The 19545-nt window shown below is 56.5% G+C and overlaps 2 protein-coding genes across 4 annotated transcripts; both read left to right on the plus strand.

The window, feature by feature from the left end:
* Positions 1-545: 545 nt before the first annotated feature.
* On the plus strand, positions 546-4679 carry LOC130143626 (coiled-coil domain-containing protein 183-like). 3 transcript variants are annotated; one of them, XM_056326404.1, is made up of 11 exons: positions 546-898; positions 1026-1130; positions 1325-1447; positions 1842-1970; positions 2112-2172; positions 2255-2355; positions 2634-2794; positions 3161-3320; positions 3467-3592; positions 3842-3935; positions 4452-4679. In XM_056326404.1, the coding sequence occupies exons 1-11, from the start codon at positions 719-721 to the stop codon at positions 4556-4558; spliced, it is 1347 nt and encodes a 448-aa protein (XP_056182379.1). In that variant the 5' UTR covers positions 546-718; the 3' UTR covers positions 4559-4679. The 3 variants fall into 3 exon arrangements, with proteins under 3 accessions (XP_056182379.1, XP_056182376.1, XP_056182378.1); XM_056326401.1 differs by having other exon boundaries at positions 3842-4572; XM_056326403.1 differs by having other exon boundaries at positions 2115-2172; positions 3842-4572.
* A 2307-nt stretch (positions 4680-6986) lies between these two features.
* Positions 6987-9750, plus strand: LOC130159460 (sperm acrosome membrane-associated protein 6-like). Its single transcript, XM_056361130.1, has 7 exons — positions 6987-7245; positions 7753-7827; positions 8162-8230; positions 8483-8506; positions 8593-8670; positions 8935-9038; positions 9541-9750. Exons 1-7 carry the CDS (start codon positions 6987-6989, stop codon positions 9748-9750), a joined length of 819 nt encoding a protein of 272 aa, XP_056217105.1.
* Positions 9751-19545: the final 9795 nt, after the last annotated feature.

Here is a 19545-nt window from a genome sequence, read left to right on the forward strand (position 1 = left end):
CGCAGCGTCTCTGAGACCTGCAGAGCGCCAAAGTCCTTGGGGGCCACTTTGGCCAACCAGACAGGGCCCAGCGCGCCCGGGCTGCTTGCAGGGGGCTGGGGCTGTGGGAAGGCTCAGAAGGACAGGGTGGGTGGTAGAGTGACCTGGTGCCGGCACAAGGACAGCCCCCCAGGGCTGGTGTGGTGCAACGGGGGGTGTTTGTGTGTGGTCCCACGGGTCCCTTTCCACTGCGGGACCCACCCGTGCAGATCCTCCTTGAGCTCCCTGAGCAGATCTGTTGTCCCGGCAGTGCTCCCGGCTGTCCCAGCCTGTGTGTGCCCAGGGCTGCCCGGGTTCCTGCAGCTCCAGCCGCATCCCTGAGAGAAGAGATGCTGTCCCTGCCCTGCCCTTCACTGCCCGTCCCGAGGTTACAACGCGGTTATAAGCCCCGCTGCGGTGACAGAGACCCTGGCCCCGCAGAGCTGCCTTTGCCCGGGGGCCTCTTGCAGGGCCAGCGGCAGGCGGGTGCGGGGGGGTGGTGCTGCTGCTGCTGCTGCTCTCCGGCACCCCCGCAGCTGGGGCACTGATGGATTCGATTGACGCCCAGCCCTGGGTCTCAGTTAGGCAGCACCCCTAAGTCCGGTGTCCCCAGCTCCACCCTGGGGGCAGTTTTGCAGGCAGGACCCCCTTGTGCCGCGGGCGCCCAGCAAGCTCTGCCTCCAGCCTGCTGAATGCTCGCATGCCCATCCAGGTGGCCCAGGAGAAGCTCCAGGCCGACATCTATGAACAGGTGAACACCTGCAACATGCTGCTGCACCAGGTGAGGCAGCGGAGACAAGTGCGGGAGGAGCTGCAGAGGCGGCTGCAGCAGCTGCAGGATGCTGCGATGCCTGACAAGCGGCAGCAGGCACAGGCGCAGGTACCTGGGACCCCCTCCTGGGCTGGCAGCACCTGCAGAGGGCTCTAATCCAGCCCCTGCACCCCCCAGCTGGCCTCTGGGCTCGGCATGCGGGGTCACCCCCTGTACCCCCCCACCTCTGCCCCAGGCCATTTGCCAGCTGGAGAAAAACATTGAGAAGGTGCTCCTCAAGGTCCACACTGGACAGAAGGTGACTGCCCTGTACCTGGCGGTGCGGGATGTCCTGAGGAAGGTGAGCTCCTCCCCACCGTGCCATCGTGCCACCTGCTCCCCCAGCAGAGACAAGGAGGTGCCCCAGGGGCAACGCTGGTGGGACGCCCCCCTCCCAGATCAAAGAGGTCCTCCTGCTCCCCTCCATCTGCTGTCACAGCACGGGGGACCCCTGGGGCTCACTGGGGTGACGTGCTGTGGCTCCCTGTGTCCCAGGAGCTGGCCCACCTGCCTCCGCAGCTGGACCTCCTGTGCAAGATGGCCGAGCTGTATGGTAGGGAGCTCCAGGACATGGATCTCATGGCCTTGGAGGCCTGCAAAGCCGCTGACAGAGCCAAGGTGAGATGGCCAGGGGCACCTCGGGGCCCTTTTCCACCCTCCAGAGCCCACCGACGGCACCATGTGCCCCGGAGCTGCTGAGTGTGCCTTCAACCAAGAGCAAAAGAGCCGGAGCTGGGCTTGCCCACAGCACCCCGATGGCTCCATAGCTCCTCCCGGGTGTCGCTCTTGGGCCGGGCTGCCCTGGGGCTGGGGACAGCCTGCCCGAAGCCCCAGCTACGGCGAAGGCAGCACGCTCCACCCGCCAGCCCTCCTTGCCCACTATCCTTCCCAGCCTGTCTACTTGGCGGCGGGGCTGGTCATTGCTGACCCTGGCCATCCCACAAGTTCAGCTGGCTGCCAAAGGTCCGTTCCAGCTCTGACAGCCACTTCTCCCTTCTCTGACACGCTCCAGGAGGACGCAAACAGGACGCGCAGCCGGATCCTTGCGGAGAGAGCGCGCATGTACCGCTCCCGGGCCACCCAGGAGGTCTCTGTAGACACAGGGTGGCGGAAGGACGTGTACCAAAGGCACCTGAGAGCGGTGAGCTGGGGGTCCTGGCACAGGCCAGGCTGTGGGCAGACGGCAGGCATCGGTGCCGGGCCCCCCACGGGTCGGGGGCCTGCAGGGCCAGCTCCCCCCGGCTGTCAGCAGCGTGGGGGGTGACAATGCACATCCTTGCAGCAGGAGAGGCACGAGCTCACCGTGGACTCCCCGACCCCGGCCTCACAGGACCAGCTCGTGGGTGAGTGCCTGGCAGGGTGCAGGGGGGTGGGACGCGGGCACAGCCGCAGGCATCCTTCCCTGACGCTTCCCTCCCACCCCAGGCACCAGTCTGGAGGCCGTCAGGTCCCAGATGGAGCACGAGGCCAGGGTCACGCAGAAGATGCAGCAGGCCAAGGCTGTGCTGCAGTGCTCCAGGATCTGGGTAACGTGACCCCCCCCCCTCTGGTAAAACCCACGGCTGCTCAGGGCCCGGGGAGCTGAGAGCCCTCTGCTTGCCTTGTTTCATTGTGGGCTTCTCTGCCCTCCTCTGCCTCGGGAGACGCCCAGAGGCCCTCTGGGGCGGGCAGGGATGGCACCACACTTCTCCGTGACATGAGCTTGCAGCCATCCATGGTGCACACGGCTCCCCGAGGCCACGGCCTGGGTCCTGTACCCTGCAGGAGCACCGGGGGCTGAGTCCTCGTGCTCTCCCCCGGCCAGGACATACCCGGCAGGCTCCTGGAACAGCAGAAGTCCTCGGCGGACCTGGAGCAGTGCATCAAGGAGGGCGAGGAGAAGAAGCGGGCACTGGCGGAGAGGCTGCACGAGCTGGAGCTGAACCTAGCTAAGCTGAAGTTTCACCAGCCCTCCAACACAAGCAGGTGTGCAGTCGTGTCCACCGGGCCACGGCCCTTGGCGGGGGGGACACGTGTGTGCCAGGTGTCCCGACACAGCAGGGCACCCCTTCCCACGTCCCACTGCAGCCGCCCACCCCTCCTGTGCCACCAGGTTTTCTGAGCAGGGGGCTCCCCCAGCTCTGGGCCTGGCAGAGCACCCAAAGCTCCCGCTGCGGCGGCAGGAGGACCCCCGCTTCTGGCCTGGCGTGGGAAGTGGTACCAGCAGCGTGGAGCTGGGTTGCAGGCAGCACCTCTGCTCTGCATTGGCAACCTGAGCAGCTTTTGCAACAGCTCTAGGGTGTTCCTGCCCCCCCTGTGCACTTGTATGGATGTGAATGTGCTTGGCTCCAGGGTGCTGGAGGAGGAGCTGCGGCTGAAACTGCAGTGCCAAGAGGCTCGGCTGGAGGATATGCGGGCCCAGATGATGAGGAGCAAGGATGTTCTGCTGAAATGTGAAGAGGACATCGACAGCCTTTTCGTCCGCCTGCAGGGCATCACCGTGCCCGGCCAGGTACCCACATGGGGCTGGCGTGAGCTTGGCCCCGGCCACTGCCCGGTGGTGCAGCAGCACGGCGTGGAAACGCTTGGCGCAGCCACTGTCCCCCCCCCCGTGGCTCGTTTTCCCCACCAAGGTGGTTGTTCTCTCTCTGACTCCAGGAGGATCCCGTCAAGGCCATGGCGGTGGAGGAGAAGCTGCAGCACTGTGAGCAGAAGCTGCACTACCTGGTGCAGCGGGTGGCCAGCCTGCCCCACGACTGGCGCAGCCCCAACAAGGACAACAAGGTGCGCGGGGGCTCCATCCCTGCTGTGGCCTTTGGGCACCCGCACGGGGCTTTCCCATACGGCCCATCCCAAGCGTCCTCCCAGCTGGCAGGATGGAGGTGGCGCCAGGGGAGAGCCATGGAGCAGCTCAGCCCCCAGTGGCACGGGGCACTGCAGGGTGTGCCCCGCGCGGGGACCTCGAGGTGGGGCAGCCCTTGGCTTGGAACACCCACCTCCCCTTCAGCAAGTAACCCAGAGTGTCTTCCACAGATTTTTGCCGAGGTCCGTAATTTACTAGAGAACACCACTGCGGATCACCCACAGAACCTGAGGGTTTCCTTGGAGGACGCAGGCAGCGGCCAAGGTAGGAGAGCACAGCGAGGACACGTGCCACAGCAACCATCCCAGCCCCTGCCCGTGGGGATTCCTGGGCATCCTTGCCTGTCTTCCACTGTCCCAGCAGAGCCCAACCCACGAGCTGCTTGTCCCAGGTGCTGTGGGACAAGGAGGGAGAGCCTTGGCTTCAAAATCACCTGGTTGTGGCCTCCTCCTGTTGGATGTTCTTGGGGGAGACCACGAGCTTTTGGCAGCTCTCTACTGTGTTTTTAACAAAGCGGGAGCTGTACCCACCACCCCCTGGCTCCAGGCCTTTCTGGGAAGCGCCAGCAGTGTTGAAGAGGGGCCACAGCGGTGGCAACCCCAGGCTCTGCAGGTCCCCCTGGGATGCGGGGCTGGCAGAGCCAGTCGGCAGTGCCTGTGCCTCAGGGCTCCGCACGAGGGCTCTCTGGGATGCCACCAGCCCTGCAAAAGGTGCCGGCTCTGCCCAGGGACACGAGCGCACAGAGCCTCCACAGCCCACTCCTCTCCACTCTCTCCTCAGAGTCCTTGGATTCTGATGACGAATCCTGTGGCCTTGTCCTCACCCGGGAGGGCATCAAGAAGCAGGGGCTGCTCCTGATGAAAAGCAAGCAGCGTGGCAAGAAGTAGCAGTTTCTCCAGCAGACCTTTGCATGCCCCACAGCCACCCGCTGTGCTGGGCATGCCCCAGAGCCACCCGCTGTGCTCTTTGGCCGGCAGCTTTAATAAAGTAGATGTTTTGCACTCCTCACAGGCCTGTGGTACACCTGGAATGGGGGGGTCACTTCTGGCACCTGGGACGCCTGGGTGCTGAGCTGGCTTTGGAAGCACCCCCATCCCCGCCGCCCCTCACCCCGTTGCGCTCTCTGCAGAGGTGGGGATGGACCGGGCGGGGGAACCGCTTTCGTGGCCAAAGCAAAGCTGGGGTCAGGGTGGCTCTCTCCCCCTTGCTCCTGTGGGGCAATCGCCTTCGCGGGACCTCTGCAGCCCCAGACCACTGTGGGACCTCAAAGGGCTGTTGCCTGTCCAAGGCAGCTCTGGGGAAACGTGGGGCAGGGGCTGAGACCTGTCCAGGCATTGGACCTCAGGGTGGGGGTCTTCATGTGCATGCGTGGGAGCACAAGGGCAGACCCTGCCTCGGGAAGGGAGAACCAAGTCTGAGCTGGAGCCCCCAGTCTGGGGCTGCCTGACCTGACCCGGCTGGGGACCCTTCCAGCTTCTGCCCTCCCCTGGCCCCTGCACACACGTTGTGCAACTCGTACTGATAACCCTGACCTCAGAGCACACGTCGGGCGCTACCTCTGGGCTGCGGGGCAGTGCCTGCAGGTAAGGTCTAACCCAGCATGACCCAGGACAGCAGAGGATGCCACAGCGAGCCTGTGGCTCCCGGACAGGATCCCCAGCCCTGCTGACTGCTCACGGACACCCAGCCGTGGGCTCCACGGTGCCTTCGCTGCAAAGGCACTCCTAAAACATGGCTGCAAAGGGATGGTGCTGTTTCCCCAAGTACAGCCAGCACTGACAGGGAGACCCGCGCGGGAGAGTGGCACCTCGTCCCCTTCAGCCGGGGGACATCAACACCAGACCAGGCTTTCACTGTCCTCTCTGCTTGGTCCCTGTACTTCATGCCAACAGCACTTGTAACATCATCCCTAGGGGGAAGGAAGGGCTCTTTCCTTTCTGACCTTGGCAATACCTCTGGTGTAGATGGACTGTCATCCACATCATCCATCGACTGGCCGTCTACATCCAGAGCCTCATACCTGTTGTACAGAGTCACCTGGGAAGACGAGGTGGCCAAGGAGAGTTTGCCTGCCACCCCGAGCATGGACTTGCCTCCATTCACTCCTACCCTTTAAACCACCACCTTCAGCCTAGCAGAGGGAGGATACAGGATCCCCTTGATCTTGATTTTCTTCTGGTGGCTGTTCCTGTTTCTGTCTCATGGAGGGCAGAGCATGGTTCCACCAGTCTATGCTTTCCTCAGACTTCTCAATGCTCCTTGAACTTTCTACTTCCTCTTGTAGCTCTGCCACCAGGCTGAGCAGACCATCCACTTGTCCACACCCCACAGAGCTCTTCTCACCACTGCCATCCATGAAAGGCACTTGCATGCCCTGCAGCCCGAGGCCTGGATGCCTGCATGTTTTCACCGGAGCTCTCTCTGGGTTGCCACATCCATCCTGGTGAGTGCAGAGTACAGAGCTTTCTTCCAGGTGGATACCATAGCCAAGCTCCTCCTGGGAGAGTGATGACCACCAACTGAACTCGCTTCTTTTGCTGGTAGGATGATGACGCCCTTCCTGCGCAAACTGCCATGCAAACTGCTGCGCACACCCTGGCTGATCACCACACAGTTGGCCTGCTCTGCTGGCAGTGCTCCTGGCCACTAGTGCTCCATAGGCTGCTTTTTATGGGGGTGGGGTGGCTGCGGTTGCTCTGGCAATGCCTAGACCTTGAAAGCATCTTTCATGAGAGCTGTCAGCTCTCAGTGGGTGTCTCCGCTGCCCTGGCATTTTCCTGCCTTAGGAAACCCCCTTGTGCAGCAAGATCTGCCGCTCTACCGTGGATCGGGCTGGCTCACCTGGGTGGAAGAGCAAGGAGGTGTTAATGAGATGGGACATGGAGGAATGAAAAGGAGAAGCCTTGCATAGTTCCTCTCTGCAAGAGACTGGACTGGGGGTGCTGACAGGACAGGGTCATAGGGACAAAGGCAAGGAATTGGACATCAAAATAGAGGGGATTTTGGGTCACCAAGTAAAGTGACTGGCAGGGACTGAAGGCAGAAAATCTGGGGAGACCAAAATGAGGGTCTGGGAGCCCATTCTCCAGCCGACACACCCCAGGGGGCTCATATGTCTAGGTATCCCCACTCCTCTCAAGGGGGGACCCAGGTATCTGGGACCTACATAGGAACCCCGCTGTCTCCTGGGTATCCAGGCGCCTGGGCTCCACCTGGGAACCCCACTGTCTCCTGGGTATCCAGGCGCCTGGGCTCCACCTGGGAACCGTGCAGTTCCCTGGGGACCCAAGCATTTGGGTGCTGTACTTTGTGGCCATGGGGTGGTGGTGGGTGCTGGCTCCCTGGCTCCCTGGAAACCCAGGCATCAAGGCAGGGGGGCTTGCCTTGTGGCAATGGGTGGCCCTGGCATCCTGGCTCCCTGCGGTGCACTCCTGCCTGCTCTGCTTTGGGCCTCCCAGTCAGCGGGAACAGCTCTGCCATGACATTACTGGGGCCCCCCTCAAGGACCCTCGACATCAACGCTGCCTTGAGGCCCTTGCCCAGGCTGCTGAGCCACTTTCCTCTGTCACTGTGGGTGCGTCATGGGTTCCCCATCCTGACCGGCACCTCCATCCCACCAGGGACCTCCAGCCCAAGGGGGACCACCACTCTGAACAGGATCCCAGAGCCGTCTGGGGTTTCCCACTTCAACCGATGCCCTCATACTGACACGGGATCCCTGGCAGTTGAAGACCCCTTTCCTAAACAGAAACCCCAGGGACCCACCCCAGACAGGCACCCTACGACTCCCAACAATGCCAATGTCTCCCTAGTCCTGTCCTGGACCTCAGGGACCTCTGGGAACCCCAACCCTGCCTAGGACCCTGAGAATCACCCAAACCAGAACAGGGACACTGAGGACACCCTGGCCCTACCTAGGACCTCAGGAATCCCCAAGAATATCTGACCCTTCCCCAGTATCCCTAAACCCTGATCAGGACTGCAGAACCCCCAGAAACTCCCAGCCCTTACTGGACCCTCCCATCCCTGAACCTCCAATCCCAACCCTGTACTGGTCTCAGCACACCTGTACTGGTCGCAGGGTCGGGGCAGCGTGATGTACTTCGGGAGATCGTCATGGATGCCCTGCATTTTCTGGAGAAGCAGAGCAAGACGAGTGAGCAGGGGATGTGGGACATGTGAGGGGTAGGGTCAGGACATGGGTCATGGGGGATAGGACACGGAGGCCTTGAATGGGGGGTGTGGTGAAATACAAGACGATATGGAGGTCTGGGGCTGTAAGGGGATAGCTGGGGAATCCTGAGGGTATGTGGGCTTCAAGGTATACAGCTTCTGGGGGGAGGGGCGGGGTGTTGGGGGGGTATTTGGGGATATATGGAACTCCAGTAGGGACATATGGGGTTGAGGCAAGTACAGAGGATCTGTGGGGTCTGAGGAGGGATTCTGGGGATCAGAGGGAGGTTACATTGTCTACCTGGCCTTCTGGACAGAGCCCTTTGAGGTGTCTCTACAGGCAGCCGTCAACGTAATCTGGGCGAAGCTGAGCCATCTGGAGAAAGGTATGGGGCCAGTGGGGACGCCCACCCAAGACTCCCACTCTGGAAATTCTCCAGGACCCCCACTAAAGGGACTGTCACAGACCCCCCCACCATGGACATCTACACCCCAGGGACCCCCACCTTGGGCACCCCCATCCTGAAGAAACCCCTGGGGATCCCATCTGGGCTGGACAAGGGACGAGCCCAAACAGCTCATCACAGGGATGCGGATCCCCAGTGATCCCCAGTCTAATGCTGCTTCCTCTCCACCAGCTCCAGCCTGTGTCCCGCCTTGTGGTGAGTGCCCGTCTCTCTGTCTTGCCACCCTCTGTCGCCTCATACATCTCCCATCCCCATGGGACCAGCAAGTCTCTCCATCCTAGGATACCAGCCAGCTGCTCGCGTCTTCCAGTGTGCTACCTGCCGCCTCGTGGACTGCCAGTTTCCCCTGGATTGCCCAGGTATGGGGACATGGTAGACCCAGGCATCCAGGCTGGTCTAAGTCCCACCCCGGCGCTGGGTGCCTCCAGGTCTCTGGGGGCAACTGCCATTCCTCATGTGTGGCCATGCCTGCTGGGCCCACCATGAACGCACAGCAGTGTGCTGAGGTGCATGCCTGTGCACCTCTACTGCGAGCACGTGAGCACTTGTAGTCACACAGGAGCACATTCATTCCTGTAAGTGCATGAGTAGATGTGAACTCACATGCTTCTCAATGCTCCCAGTGCAGGTCCTGCGGGCCCAAACAGATGAAACCGTCACACTGCACTGCTCTGTGCCCTTTGCCACCCTCCCTGGCCTGCCCGTTACCTGGATGTTTGCCAAGGACGTGAGTTGCATATATGCTTGTGCAAGGGTGTACACAGACATTCAAGAGAGGACTGGGCCTGGGTAGCAAGGCCTGCATGCACACAGTTGTGTGCTTGCCATAAGGACAATCCATAGATACAGGTATGGCTTATACAGTAGATATAAGTAGCACGTGTGTAAGCATGCACAGGATGCAAGCAAGTGCTGACCCATGTGAAAGGTGCACACAAGCAAGAGGCAGGTCACTTGTGTTTGCAGATTCATGTGTACTTGTGTGCACACGTGTGGCAAGGAAGTGGCTTTTGCTCTGCTTGTGCATCCCTCTGTGCATACAAAGAGCACAAGGAGCACGTGGGACATAAGGTGCATGCACATGCATGAGTAAAGGGTACAAGAAGCATGCTTCATCACGTGGGACATGACAAGCATGTGCAGGACACGTGTGCCTTTGCATGCACATGTATATTGTTTCATGTACCTGGTGGACCAGGCTGCCTTGATGTGTTCCCCCCCTTCCCCAGCTGTACACACAGGACCTGACACTGTTTGAGGAGCTGCAGGGAAGCACAGAGGGATCTCGCATTCTGATCATCCATGACCCCATTCCAGGAACCATCGCCTGTTCCCTGGGGGAGGTTTATGAGCCATTGGTCCGCAAGTACTTCTACCTCAACGGTGCGCCCAGACACCTGAGTACCCTTGGGGGCAGTGAGCAGTGTGGGGTGAAGTAGCACCCCAGACACCTGGGCCCATGGGCGGGGGGTGCATGGGGTGTGAGTAGGGTGCCAGTACACCTGGGTCCATGGTGGACAGGTGTAGTGGAGCAGGTGTTCCCTGATGCCTGGCTTCTCTGGGGACAGTGGGGCACATGGGGTGGAGCAGGGACCCCCAGATGCCTGGGTCCCAGAGGGCAGTGAGGTCTGTGGCGGGAGCAGGTCCTACAAAAGGACACCTGGTCCCTGGGAAGCAGTGCCCCATGACCCGAGGTGTCTGTGTCTCTACAGTATCAGAGGGAAGTGTGGAGGACGAGCACAGACTCCAGGCTCGGTTCAGAGCTGTGCTACATTGGCCCCACAGCAAGACCCGCCTGCGCCACATGCTATTGCTGGGGCTGGCACTTGGCTCCATGGCGCTCGTGCTGCTGCTGGTGTGAGTCCTCCTGACCTGGTAAACCTTAACCAAAATCCCGATAGACTGCAAGCCATGGACTATGTCCCCCTGGGACTCCCACTGTCCTCTGACCCGTTCCAGGACACCTCCCTTGCACCCAGCACCACTTCAGGCTTCCCTGCTGCCCCCAGACTCCCTAATTATCCCTGAGACCCTGCCATTCCCCCTTGTCCCCAGAACACCCACTATCCCTTAGGCGCCCCAGTTACAGTCAGTTGACCCCGTGGTCCCATACTTTCACCCTTAGACCCACCAGTTGCCCCCAGGACCACCAAATTGCCCCTTGGGCCCCCCAGATTCCTCATGATCCCCCTCGCCTCAGATGGAGATACAGGGTCTCCTCCCCCCTGTCCCATCCCCACCCTTTCTCTATTCCCCCTTCTGCCTTCCAGGGCCACCTGTCAATGCTGGAGACTCACAAACCGCAGTGACCCCCAGACATCTGACAGACCTGGACAACAAGGTCCCTCAGAGGATTCCGCATGCCCGGGATCACCCTAGGGGAGCTTGACACGTGGATCCATCCCTAAGGACCAACACTTCCACAATTGCTTTCTTGTATTGGGGATGGCATGTGCAAATAAGGACAGTCTAAAAGCAGAACCAAAGAGTTCTAAACATGTGTATTACGCTGGAGATAGAGATCTGGGTGTTTTGGGCTTGCACACAGAAATCTGTGGGCTGGTGTACAGAAAAACTGGGTAACAGGCAGTGCACAAGCAGTCCAAAATACAGTCCCAAAACCCCTGACCCTGCATTTCAACAGCCAGCACTAAGGGAAGGTCAGTCTGCTACCTGTAGGAAAGCTTTCTTTTGATACTGATGTATTACTACACCTTTATATGTCATGGCCATTACAAATGCCAAGTTACTTTCTCCTCTGATATTTTTTTTTTGCCTGAAACCATTTTGTCACATATTTACTTTTATACCACTGTATAACCCAGTTGACTCAATTTGGTAATTTGAATAAACTGCTGCTACAGATTTTTCAGTCATTATGTCTGTAACAAAATGATCAAACAGTGGAAGAAGAATGCTATATGATTCCTTGAAGAAGAGATTTTAGAAAAAAAACTACTCTAAAACCCTTAGGCTGTGATCACAGTATCTTCAGTGCTCTATGTTGCCTTCAAACATATCTAGACTTATGTTAGAAAAAACAACTACCAGAAAAACATGACAAAACAGGCTACAACTGCAGTACACACAGAGTATGCCCCAATCCCATCGGCGTATTCAGTCCAAAGCTACTGGTAAAATGCTTCTGCCACCTGGGTGGACACTCCAGCTGTGTTTTTCTTGTGTTTTTCAACTTGTGTTTTTCAAAGGAAGCTCCAGAAATAGGTGAACGTGCCAAAGAATGCATCTAATGGAGCTTCCCAGAACTGAGAGCGCGTCTACGGCTGTAGACAGGCTCTTCTGCAATTGAAAACCACGCTCTAATGACACCCATCCATCTCCTGTCCCTGTGCTGTTCCCACATGCCCAGCACACCAGGGGGGCTGTGCTGGGCTCTGGGTCAGGGAGTCCTGCGCTGCGAGCAGCTGCCCAGCCATGCAGCAAAGATCTGAACATACTCTGCCAAGCAGGGAGCCAAGCAGGGAGCATGGGTGGCCAGCGCTGGGCCACTCTGCCCACGTCCAACGCACCCAGGCTTTGAAGGAACTCAGCTGAAAGAGATGTCTTTAGGAAGCAAAACAGCTGCACAGTACCACCCGTCCTGCTGACTGGGCATCTCTGCTCTTGCTGCAGCAGGCCACCAGCTGATGGTGAGATTGATGCACCCCCGGCTCTCGGCTCTCGCTGCACCGCTGGCACCCTGGGGCAGCGCAGCTGCAGGCATGGCACTGTTGGCCGGAAATCATGGAAAATCTGCCCATCCACGCGCCTTTGTGCAAACCATCCATCCCTTCTCTCTTTCACAGCGCTCTACAGCTGCTGCCAAAACAGTCTGAACTACGACGAGGCTATAGGAGCCAGCATGAACACTGGTGTTTGCCTTTACAAGGTCTAGTACAGCAGAACCACAGAGCATCAGGTTTTGTGCCCATCAGCTTAGAAGCAGCAGCTCCAGGACATGTCTATTAGACAACAGTCACCACACCGCTGGATAAATACGAATGCTTGGAATCCAGCTGATCAAACCATGCTAGCTTCATACACCTCGCACCTTCTGAAAGGGCTTCCCTTCCTCCCTTGGCAATGCAGAAACAAGGGTACACCCCACGGGTGCTGCAAGGGGGAGGAAAGGTTTACAGCTCTCACAAGAATGCTGCCTTGAGCAGAGAGGAGCCCACCAACATCTGCCAAAGGCTCGGGTCGCTGAGAAACCCCTCTCTCCATGGTGACATTCACCCAGTCCAAAATCCAGCATCTGTTGGTCAGCAGCTGAGAAGGTCCCAGTTCCATTTGGATTTGCACAAGTCTTTTTTGGATTGGAGAAACTGTGCATATCGGTATCGAGGAATTAACATCTTGGTTCCCTAACCTATCAGTGGGGTTAAAGAAACCGATCATTATAATAACCGGGGCGATTTTTACAGTTGTGCCTGTGATTGTCCTAATGCAATGTTGTGTCACTTGTGTGACTGGCTTAGTAACACAACTACAAGAAAGGACGTGGAATCACGTTAGATACTAAACTATTGCAGGTATGCAATGATGAAACCAAAGGAGGGCAGTGTTAAAGACAATGGTTTTTGAACTAAGCGATTTACAGTGCTGAAGCTGCTAAATGGCAGGACCAGGCCTTGTCCCTTGCACAGCCCTAACCCAAGGCTGGTTTAAAACTTGGTCAAGTTAATCAGTTAATGCGCGAGGTAAAGAGCGCTGGTGCTCGCCCCTGGAAAGGCTGGGGGTGGGAATTTGGGTGCTCTCTTCGCTGCGGTAGCGGGAAGGGGTCTCTCGAGGGGTAACAGGTTTTCTCCGGAGTGGCGGGGGTTTGGGTTTTCTTCAAGAATGTGTTTTGACCATTTTGCCATCTGTTGTAAAATTTGGTCCTGTGCATTATTTGAGCCCTCTTGTTTATATTTGACATTCTGGAATGGCGTAACAGTGTTTGAGTTCGGCATTTCCATTATAAAATGGTATTGTTGCTGTCTACCTGAGCGAGCAGAGTGAGCGAGTGTGTAACGGGCCCTTTCGTGTGAGTGTTCTGTGCAACTGAGACGCAGCTCAGCTACGAAGCGAGCCCTGAAGCCTGTAACTTGCATAAAGTGGAAATGGAAAGTGAACAGAGTGGGGAAACAGTAAAAAAAGAGCCCTTTGGTTTGTATTTTGGCTCATTGGAAGAATATAGGAGGACCGCCAGGTGGGAGTCTCAATAAAAATATCATCAATGGTGGCCTTTATATATCTTAGAAGATCAGGAAATTGCAACCCCTTGCTATAATTTATGTTGTTTTTAAGATGACAGGGAAAATGGGATGAAGTAACATGTGCAGATATGTTTTCCACTTTGAGAAGCCATACAGAGTAGCAGGAGGAGTGCGCGACTAATATAGCACCACCTGACACTTTGATTTTGGCGCTAGAAAAGGATAGGGAAAAACTGAGACCTAAACTAGAAAGACGCTCTTGTTGAATTTTTTGTGTTAAATACACGATTGCTGTATTTTGCAAGAGCGAGCCTCAGGTCGCGGCTCCGCCTGTGGAGCAACCGGGGTGAAGCGCGAAACACTCGCACTAATGTAGGACCCGAGGCGGGGGAGTCAAGGACCCCAGGGAAGGGTCAAAGCCTTGGGGCGAGTTTGTACAAAGCCCCACACCCGCTGGGAGCTGCGGCTTGGCCGGCAAAGGCACCATAGGCAAGGACAGAGACTTAAAGCAGCAAGGAGCAGATTTGCATTCAGGGTACGAAAGGGTTAAAGCAGAGGTGCTGTTGCAGAGGCACGCACTTGTACCAGCTACGGAGCAGGGAGAACTCTCCTGCCCCTCGAGTAGGAGGTCACGATCTCCCACTGCCACAATTGTTTTATCAGAGCATCCTTGAGTTTTATCTCTTCAGCAGCTTGTTTTCTTTCAGCAGTTAGCATGTCCTTGTCAGAAAGCTTATCTTTTCTTTGAAGTGCTAAAGAAGCCTAGTCCCTGGCCCTATGTCGCAGACGGTCTCCACCACAGCCCTTGGCCCAGCAACAGGCACCTTCTCATATATTTTGCAGCCGCTGTGCAGCTTATCGGCTGCCTGGTACCATCAAGCTCCCAATCCTGCAGGGAGCACAGCGGAGCCTGCCCGCGGTGTACCCGCTCCGCTCTGTTATAAACGATAACAATTAAAACAATTTCATTTCGGGTCCCATAAATTCAGGTTGAGAAACAATAATAAAAAAAAAAAACAAACCCAAAACACAAAAAAAACCCCAAAAAAACCCCATGGCCGCCGACAACCAGACTACTTCCCACCGGAAGCACGGCTGAGCCCCCAAAGCGGCGTCTTTTATAGCAGCACCGTGACCAATCACTTCCCGCCGGAAGTTCGCCCTGCTCTTTCTCCATTGGGTCGTTAGGGTACGCCTTCTCCTCCTATTGGCTCCTCTTTGGCGCCCTTTGGAGAGTTTCCGGGTCTTTGTCTCCCTTGGCGGCTTTTCCCTGGCGCGTGCGCTCTTTGTCCCCCGCGGCCTTTTCTCAGGAGCGGTTACCTCAGGGGAAGGGGGAGCTTTTACAGGGTCTCAAAGGAGAGGCACACGCGCCTGTTCATTACAATTGTGACACAGGTTATAATGGCCACAAACTATTTTAGATTTACACATGGTACAACAATTACCACACTATATTCTATTTTGACATGAATCACGACTGTGTTTAGCACAATCCCCCCTTTTCTTTTTGTTTATCTCATTGATTCATCTCTTAGCTTCCAACTCAATAATAGCTTTTTGCGTTGTAGTCGTTCCTTATTTCTGGTTGCATAATCTGTATCGCTGATAGTATCAATCAAATAAAGCATTGAATTAAACGGGATAAGTAACAACCCCCCCAAATTACGAAGCAAATAAAGCACTGAGTTAAACAGGGGATAAGTAACAACCCCCCAGATTATTAGAGCAAATAAAGCATTGAATTAAACAGGGGATAAGTAACAACCCCCCAAATTATTAAGCAAATTAAACACTGAGTTAAACAGGGGGTAAGTAACACGCTCCACCCTCCGCTGCTCTAGGATAGCAGTTGGTATGGCTTTAGGGAACGGTGGTGATGTAGGTTCTGTGCATGCCAACCATTCCAAAGTGGCAACTGCATTTTTCCCTATAGGGTCGTTATAGTCTTAGATCTGTCATTCCCCCCTCCAAGCAATTTTACAACACCGGCACCTTCTCCAGGGGACCTGTGCCTGGGTGGTTCCGTGGAGCATTTTGGCTTTGTACGAGTGCCAAAGTGAGCGTGTACTTTTCTCACGCCAGAAAGCAGGTAGCAGAACTTCTGTGGTGTCCTTCACATGGCTACGAGGATAGGATGAGAACCACCAAGAGAAGTCCTTCCTGGCAACTTCTCCAGGGGAGCTCTGCCTGGGTGGATCCATGGAGCATTTTGGCTCTGTACGACTGCAAAAGCAAACAGCTACTTTTCTCACCAAAGCAGGTAGCAGAACTTTGGTTGTGTCCTTCACATGGCTACCAGGGAAGCGTGAGGAACACAAAAAGAATTCCTTGTTGTGATATCAGATCACTGTTATGATATTCGGTCTGTAATTCCCCCCTCCAAGCAATTTCACAACACAGGTCAAAAAGAGCTTGCTGTTATGCTGTATCGTCCTCGGGTGAATATTTGAAATGAATAGGTTAGGCAGGGTCCTCCTCGCAGTAGGCTGGTTTTGTCGAGCTGACTGACGCTCTTCTCAGGACTGTGGCATGACTTTGGCACTCTGCTCAGTCACCTCTGGACAGCAGAGCTCGCCTGCCCATTCTGCTCAAGGGCAAGCACCGCTCTCAGTGTGTCTGCTTCCCAGGAATGTCTGTGCAACCGTATTGGAGGTCATGATCCCGCACAGTCATGTGTGCAAGGTGAAACACGTGTCTCTTTGCAACCACCACACCCTTCTTGCTGGCTACTTGCTCTCTGACAACCGCAAAAGTCCCAAGTCCAGGAACGCATACCGCCTGAAACAGATGAGACGTCAGATTAGATGTCTTGGGGGGACAGATGGATGAATTGGCAAAGAATGGCAATGGTGCTTAGTTCCCTGCCAAGGGCTGACGTTCAAAGAAGCAAGATGGGCTCTTTGGAAACCTTGGGAGTAGACAAACAGGGCCTGCACTGTTCCCTCTCAGTCCCCTTCACCCATACAGATAGCTCAGGAAAAGCTGACAAACACCCTTTGGCCTAAGAAGACAAAAGTTCCCGCAGGGAAGTTCCCACACTTGGAATAATCCCTGAAGTATCCCAGGCTTCCAAGTTTTGTCACGCAACTCTGACCATGGGGACTTCAGACACCCCAGAAAAAGTCCAACCCTTTTTCTGACACTAGGCCTGGACCTTACTGTCCATCTGAATGGACAGAAGAAGTGGCTCCTCACACATCTGTGCACTGCAGTGTCATGCCGGGGCACTGTTCCTGCTTTCAGTGGAGAGGAAGAACAGTTGTGCTGTTGAGCAGCACGATCACTGACTTGGGCTTCTACAATTGGCTGCTTGATAATTAAAACACCATTCTTAAAGATTTCCTTTGCCGGATAGAAGAGTACTCGCTGACTTATTAAAAACCTTCTCTTCCATATAACTTCTTCGTGACATGTATTTAGCTACCTTAAGAAAAATCAGTTATCGCCTGCTTCTAGATTAGAGATACAGAAAGACATTAAATCATTTTTGTGAATGGTATAGGAGGTGCCTCCGGCCACGGCGATGCTTTCTGTAGGCCGAAGGGGTGGCCTGTGCTTGTCAGCTGTTCATTCCACGGCGTCAGTGAGAATCTCCGACAGGCATGGGTGGCCTCTGCCCATCGAGCTGGACAGGCTTTTGTTGGGCCGCCATTCCCCAGCAGGAGCAGTTTGGTTGTGCCCCGTTTTAGTGCGAGACAGAGAAATCCTGGCAGCTGTCCTTTCTCCTCTCGCTGCTTATGCTGCTTTCTAATACCTGCCCAGCATTTCCAGGCAGCTCCAGATTCCATGAGCTCTTGTCTCAGCTGTGTTCAACAAATGCTTTTTAGTGGAGCTGGTGTGTTTCAAAGAAGAGGGGAAGAGAGCACAGCAAGTGGAGGAGGAGAGACGGAAAATGCAAACCACCAGGCAAAGCCCCTGTGCTTGGGTGACCGAAAGCTCAGCCAGCAGGGATTTACGGAGCCTTCAGCGTGACGTACCCCTTCCCATGCTAACAGCAGGCAGCAGGTCAGGAGCTGCAGGCTAGCCAGCGCCTCGATGTCTCTCCCAGACGAGTGCTGTGTTCATCATTGGCTGTTCACTTTTAGCGCGCCCGACTGCCTGCTACATGAGAACTGAAGGGAGCTCTGGCTTGCGCTGCTGACGTGACCTTTTCCTTTGTAGCGTGAACAGCGTGGGAAGTCTCCAGAATTTAGGCAGGGAGGGCTGAAGACAACTGAAAGCGGAGAGGTTTGACGTGTGAGGTGCAGGGGGCCTGTGGGACTAGACCCTTAGTCAAAGGCTTCCTCCTGGAAGCTGGTTTCTGCAGGCGCCTGTTGACACGAGCTTGTACAAGCCTGGCTCATGTTTCTTGAGCAGTATTTTGGAAGGGCCGTCCACTCGAGAGTCTGAGTTTTGCTGAGGGCCACTGAAATGGACATCCTTGAGGCATTTTAGCCGTTCTTCTAAAAAGCTCTCTCTTGCCACCCCCCGGTAACCTGCCGTGATGTTTAAATGCTGCCTAGGACAGTGTAGTGGCATAATGACTCTACTTGCCACGTGGGCCCCGCCTCAGCGTGGAGATCTCGACGTGCACGGACAGACTGGCCAGGTTCCTTGTGGGCACAAAGCCTTCACTGCTTGTCTTTCAAAGGGCCATCTCTTCATGCGCATTTTTATGAAGCACAGAAGATGATAATGTCTGCGTGTAGCCTGTCACGGGCCATTGGCGTTAACATGCAATCCATCAGTCTGCACATGAGGTGCTGAGTAAGAGCCTGGGATGATCCTGTGTCGGTAACACTTGATTTCAGAATCCTCTAATTTCTTTGTTTCCTATGTTCAGCAGCTAGAGCACCATAGGACGGCTGCACATTAAAGATCTCGAGCTACAGAAACTTCATCAGAGCTGATCTACAAGCTTGGTGCTAGGAAGGCAGTTTCCCTCTGTAAGGAGTCTTTTTCTGCAAATCAAAGATTGAGGGTTATTCTCCTCTCTGGTAGAGGGAGCTTGGTTTTATTTCTCAACGAATAAATGTACATGCTTGCATTCCTTGCCGTGTCTGTAGCTGAGCCAGAACGTGCGGGAAGGACAAGACCAAAGCCCAGTCTCAGCAGCTGGTCTGTTCTTGCCCGGTGCAACGGGAGCAGAACTCCCTGTGTAGCTGTTCCGTGTTGCCGAAGGCACGTGGCGAGGCAGGAACGGGCTCCTGGTGCCATGCGAAACCAGCCGGCAGCTGCCAGAGAGCGCGGGGGGCTGTTCGGGTCCATGTGCCCACGTGTTTTCCCTGCAAGTGTCCTGGCCCCGTGTCTGGTGGGGCTTGGAGGGGTCCCCCAGCTGGGCGGGCTGCAACTGCTGCAGCCACGGCGCTGGGACCGCGCTGCCCGCCCTGCCTTGGGCTGCCTCAGTAACTGGTTATTCATTCGCCTGTCGCCCGCAGAAGCGGAGAGGAGGGGGCCGTGGGTGGCGATGGCTGAGCAGGAGGCGCTGGCCGAGCAGGAGGTGTGTGCCATGCGGCACTGGGAGGTGCCGCCGTGACAGTTACGCCAGTGCAAGGAGTGAGCTCAGCTCTGTGATGTCACAGCCCGTGTCACAGCCTGCCAACGTCCTAACAGCCCGGCAACGTCTCCACCGGGCAGTAGAGCCACGACGGCTGCCACGTGCGCAGCCAGGCTGGAGGGCCGAGGCAGGAGCAGCGGCACCATGCCGGGCCACAAGGCAAACCTCAGCCAGCACGCCCAGGAGCTGTGTGCCGCCGTCGCCTTGCAGGGTGCTGCCCCTTGGGCTTCTTGTGGGGACGGCCTGGGGCGGGCGGGTGGCTCTCGGTCCCCGCGTTGTCCTGCACGGTACCAACAGCGCCTTTGTGTCCCCCAGAGCAAGGCAGGAAGTTTTGCGCGCAGCCGCGTGAGGAAAAGCGCAGTGGGACCAGAGAGCGGCTCCCCCGCCTGTGTGAGGCTGTGCAGGAGGACGTCCGTGCCCGGGGCCATAGCCAGCAGGTACCGTCGGGTCCCTCCTGCTCTACCCCTGCCTGGCGCTGGCCCTGTCGGGAGCGGGCGGCA

Source organism: Falco biarmicus, chromosome 1 (genome assembly GCF_023638135.1).
Source record: "Falco biarmicus isolate bFalBia1 chromosome 1, bFalBia1.pri, whole genome shotgun sequence".
Lineage (NCBI taxonomy): Eukaryota > Metazoa > Chordata > Aves > Falconiformes > Falconidae > Falco > Falco biarmicus.

What these genes read in the sequence shown, in the direction of transcription:
- LOC130143626 (XM_056326401.1), top strand. Translation starts at nt 719, where the DNA reads ATGCCCATCCAGGTGGCCCAGGAGAAGCTCCAGGCCGACATCTATGAA. An exon ending in TGCGGGATGTCCTGAGGAAG is followed by an intron (nt 1,131 to 1,324) that starts GTGAGCTCCTCC and finishes CCTGTGTCCCAG; the next exon opens with GAGCTGGCCCACCTGCCTCC. An exon ending in TGCAGTGCTCCAGGATCTGG is followed by an intron (nt 2,356 to 2,633) that starts GTAACGTGACCC and finishes TCCCCCGGCCAG; the next exon opens with GACATACCCGGCAGGCTCCT.
- LOC130159460 (XM_056361130.1), top strand. Translation starts at nt 6,987, where the DNA reads ATGGGGTGGTGGTGGGTGCTGGCTCCCTGGCTCCCTGGAAACCCAGGC. An exon ending in ACTTTCCTCTGTCACTGTGG is followed by an intron (nt 7,246 to 7,752) that starts GTGCGTCATGGG and finishes TACTGGTCGCAG; the next exon opens with GGTCGGGGCAGCGTGATGTA. An exon ending in GCTGAGCCATCTGGAGAAAG is followed by an intron (nt 8,231 to 8,482) that starts GTATGGGGCCAG and finishes CCTCTCCACCAG; the next exon opens with CTCCAGCCTGTGTCCCGCCT.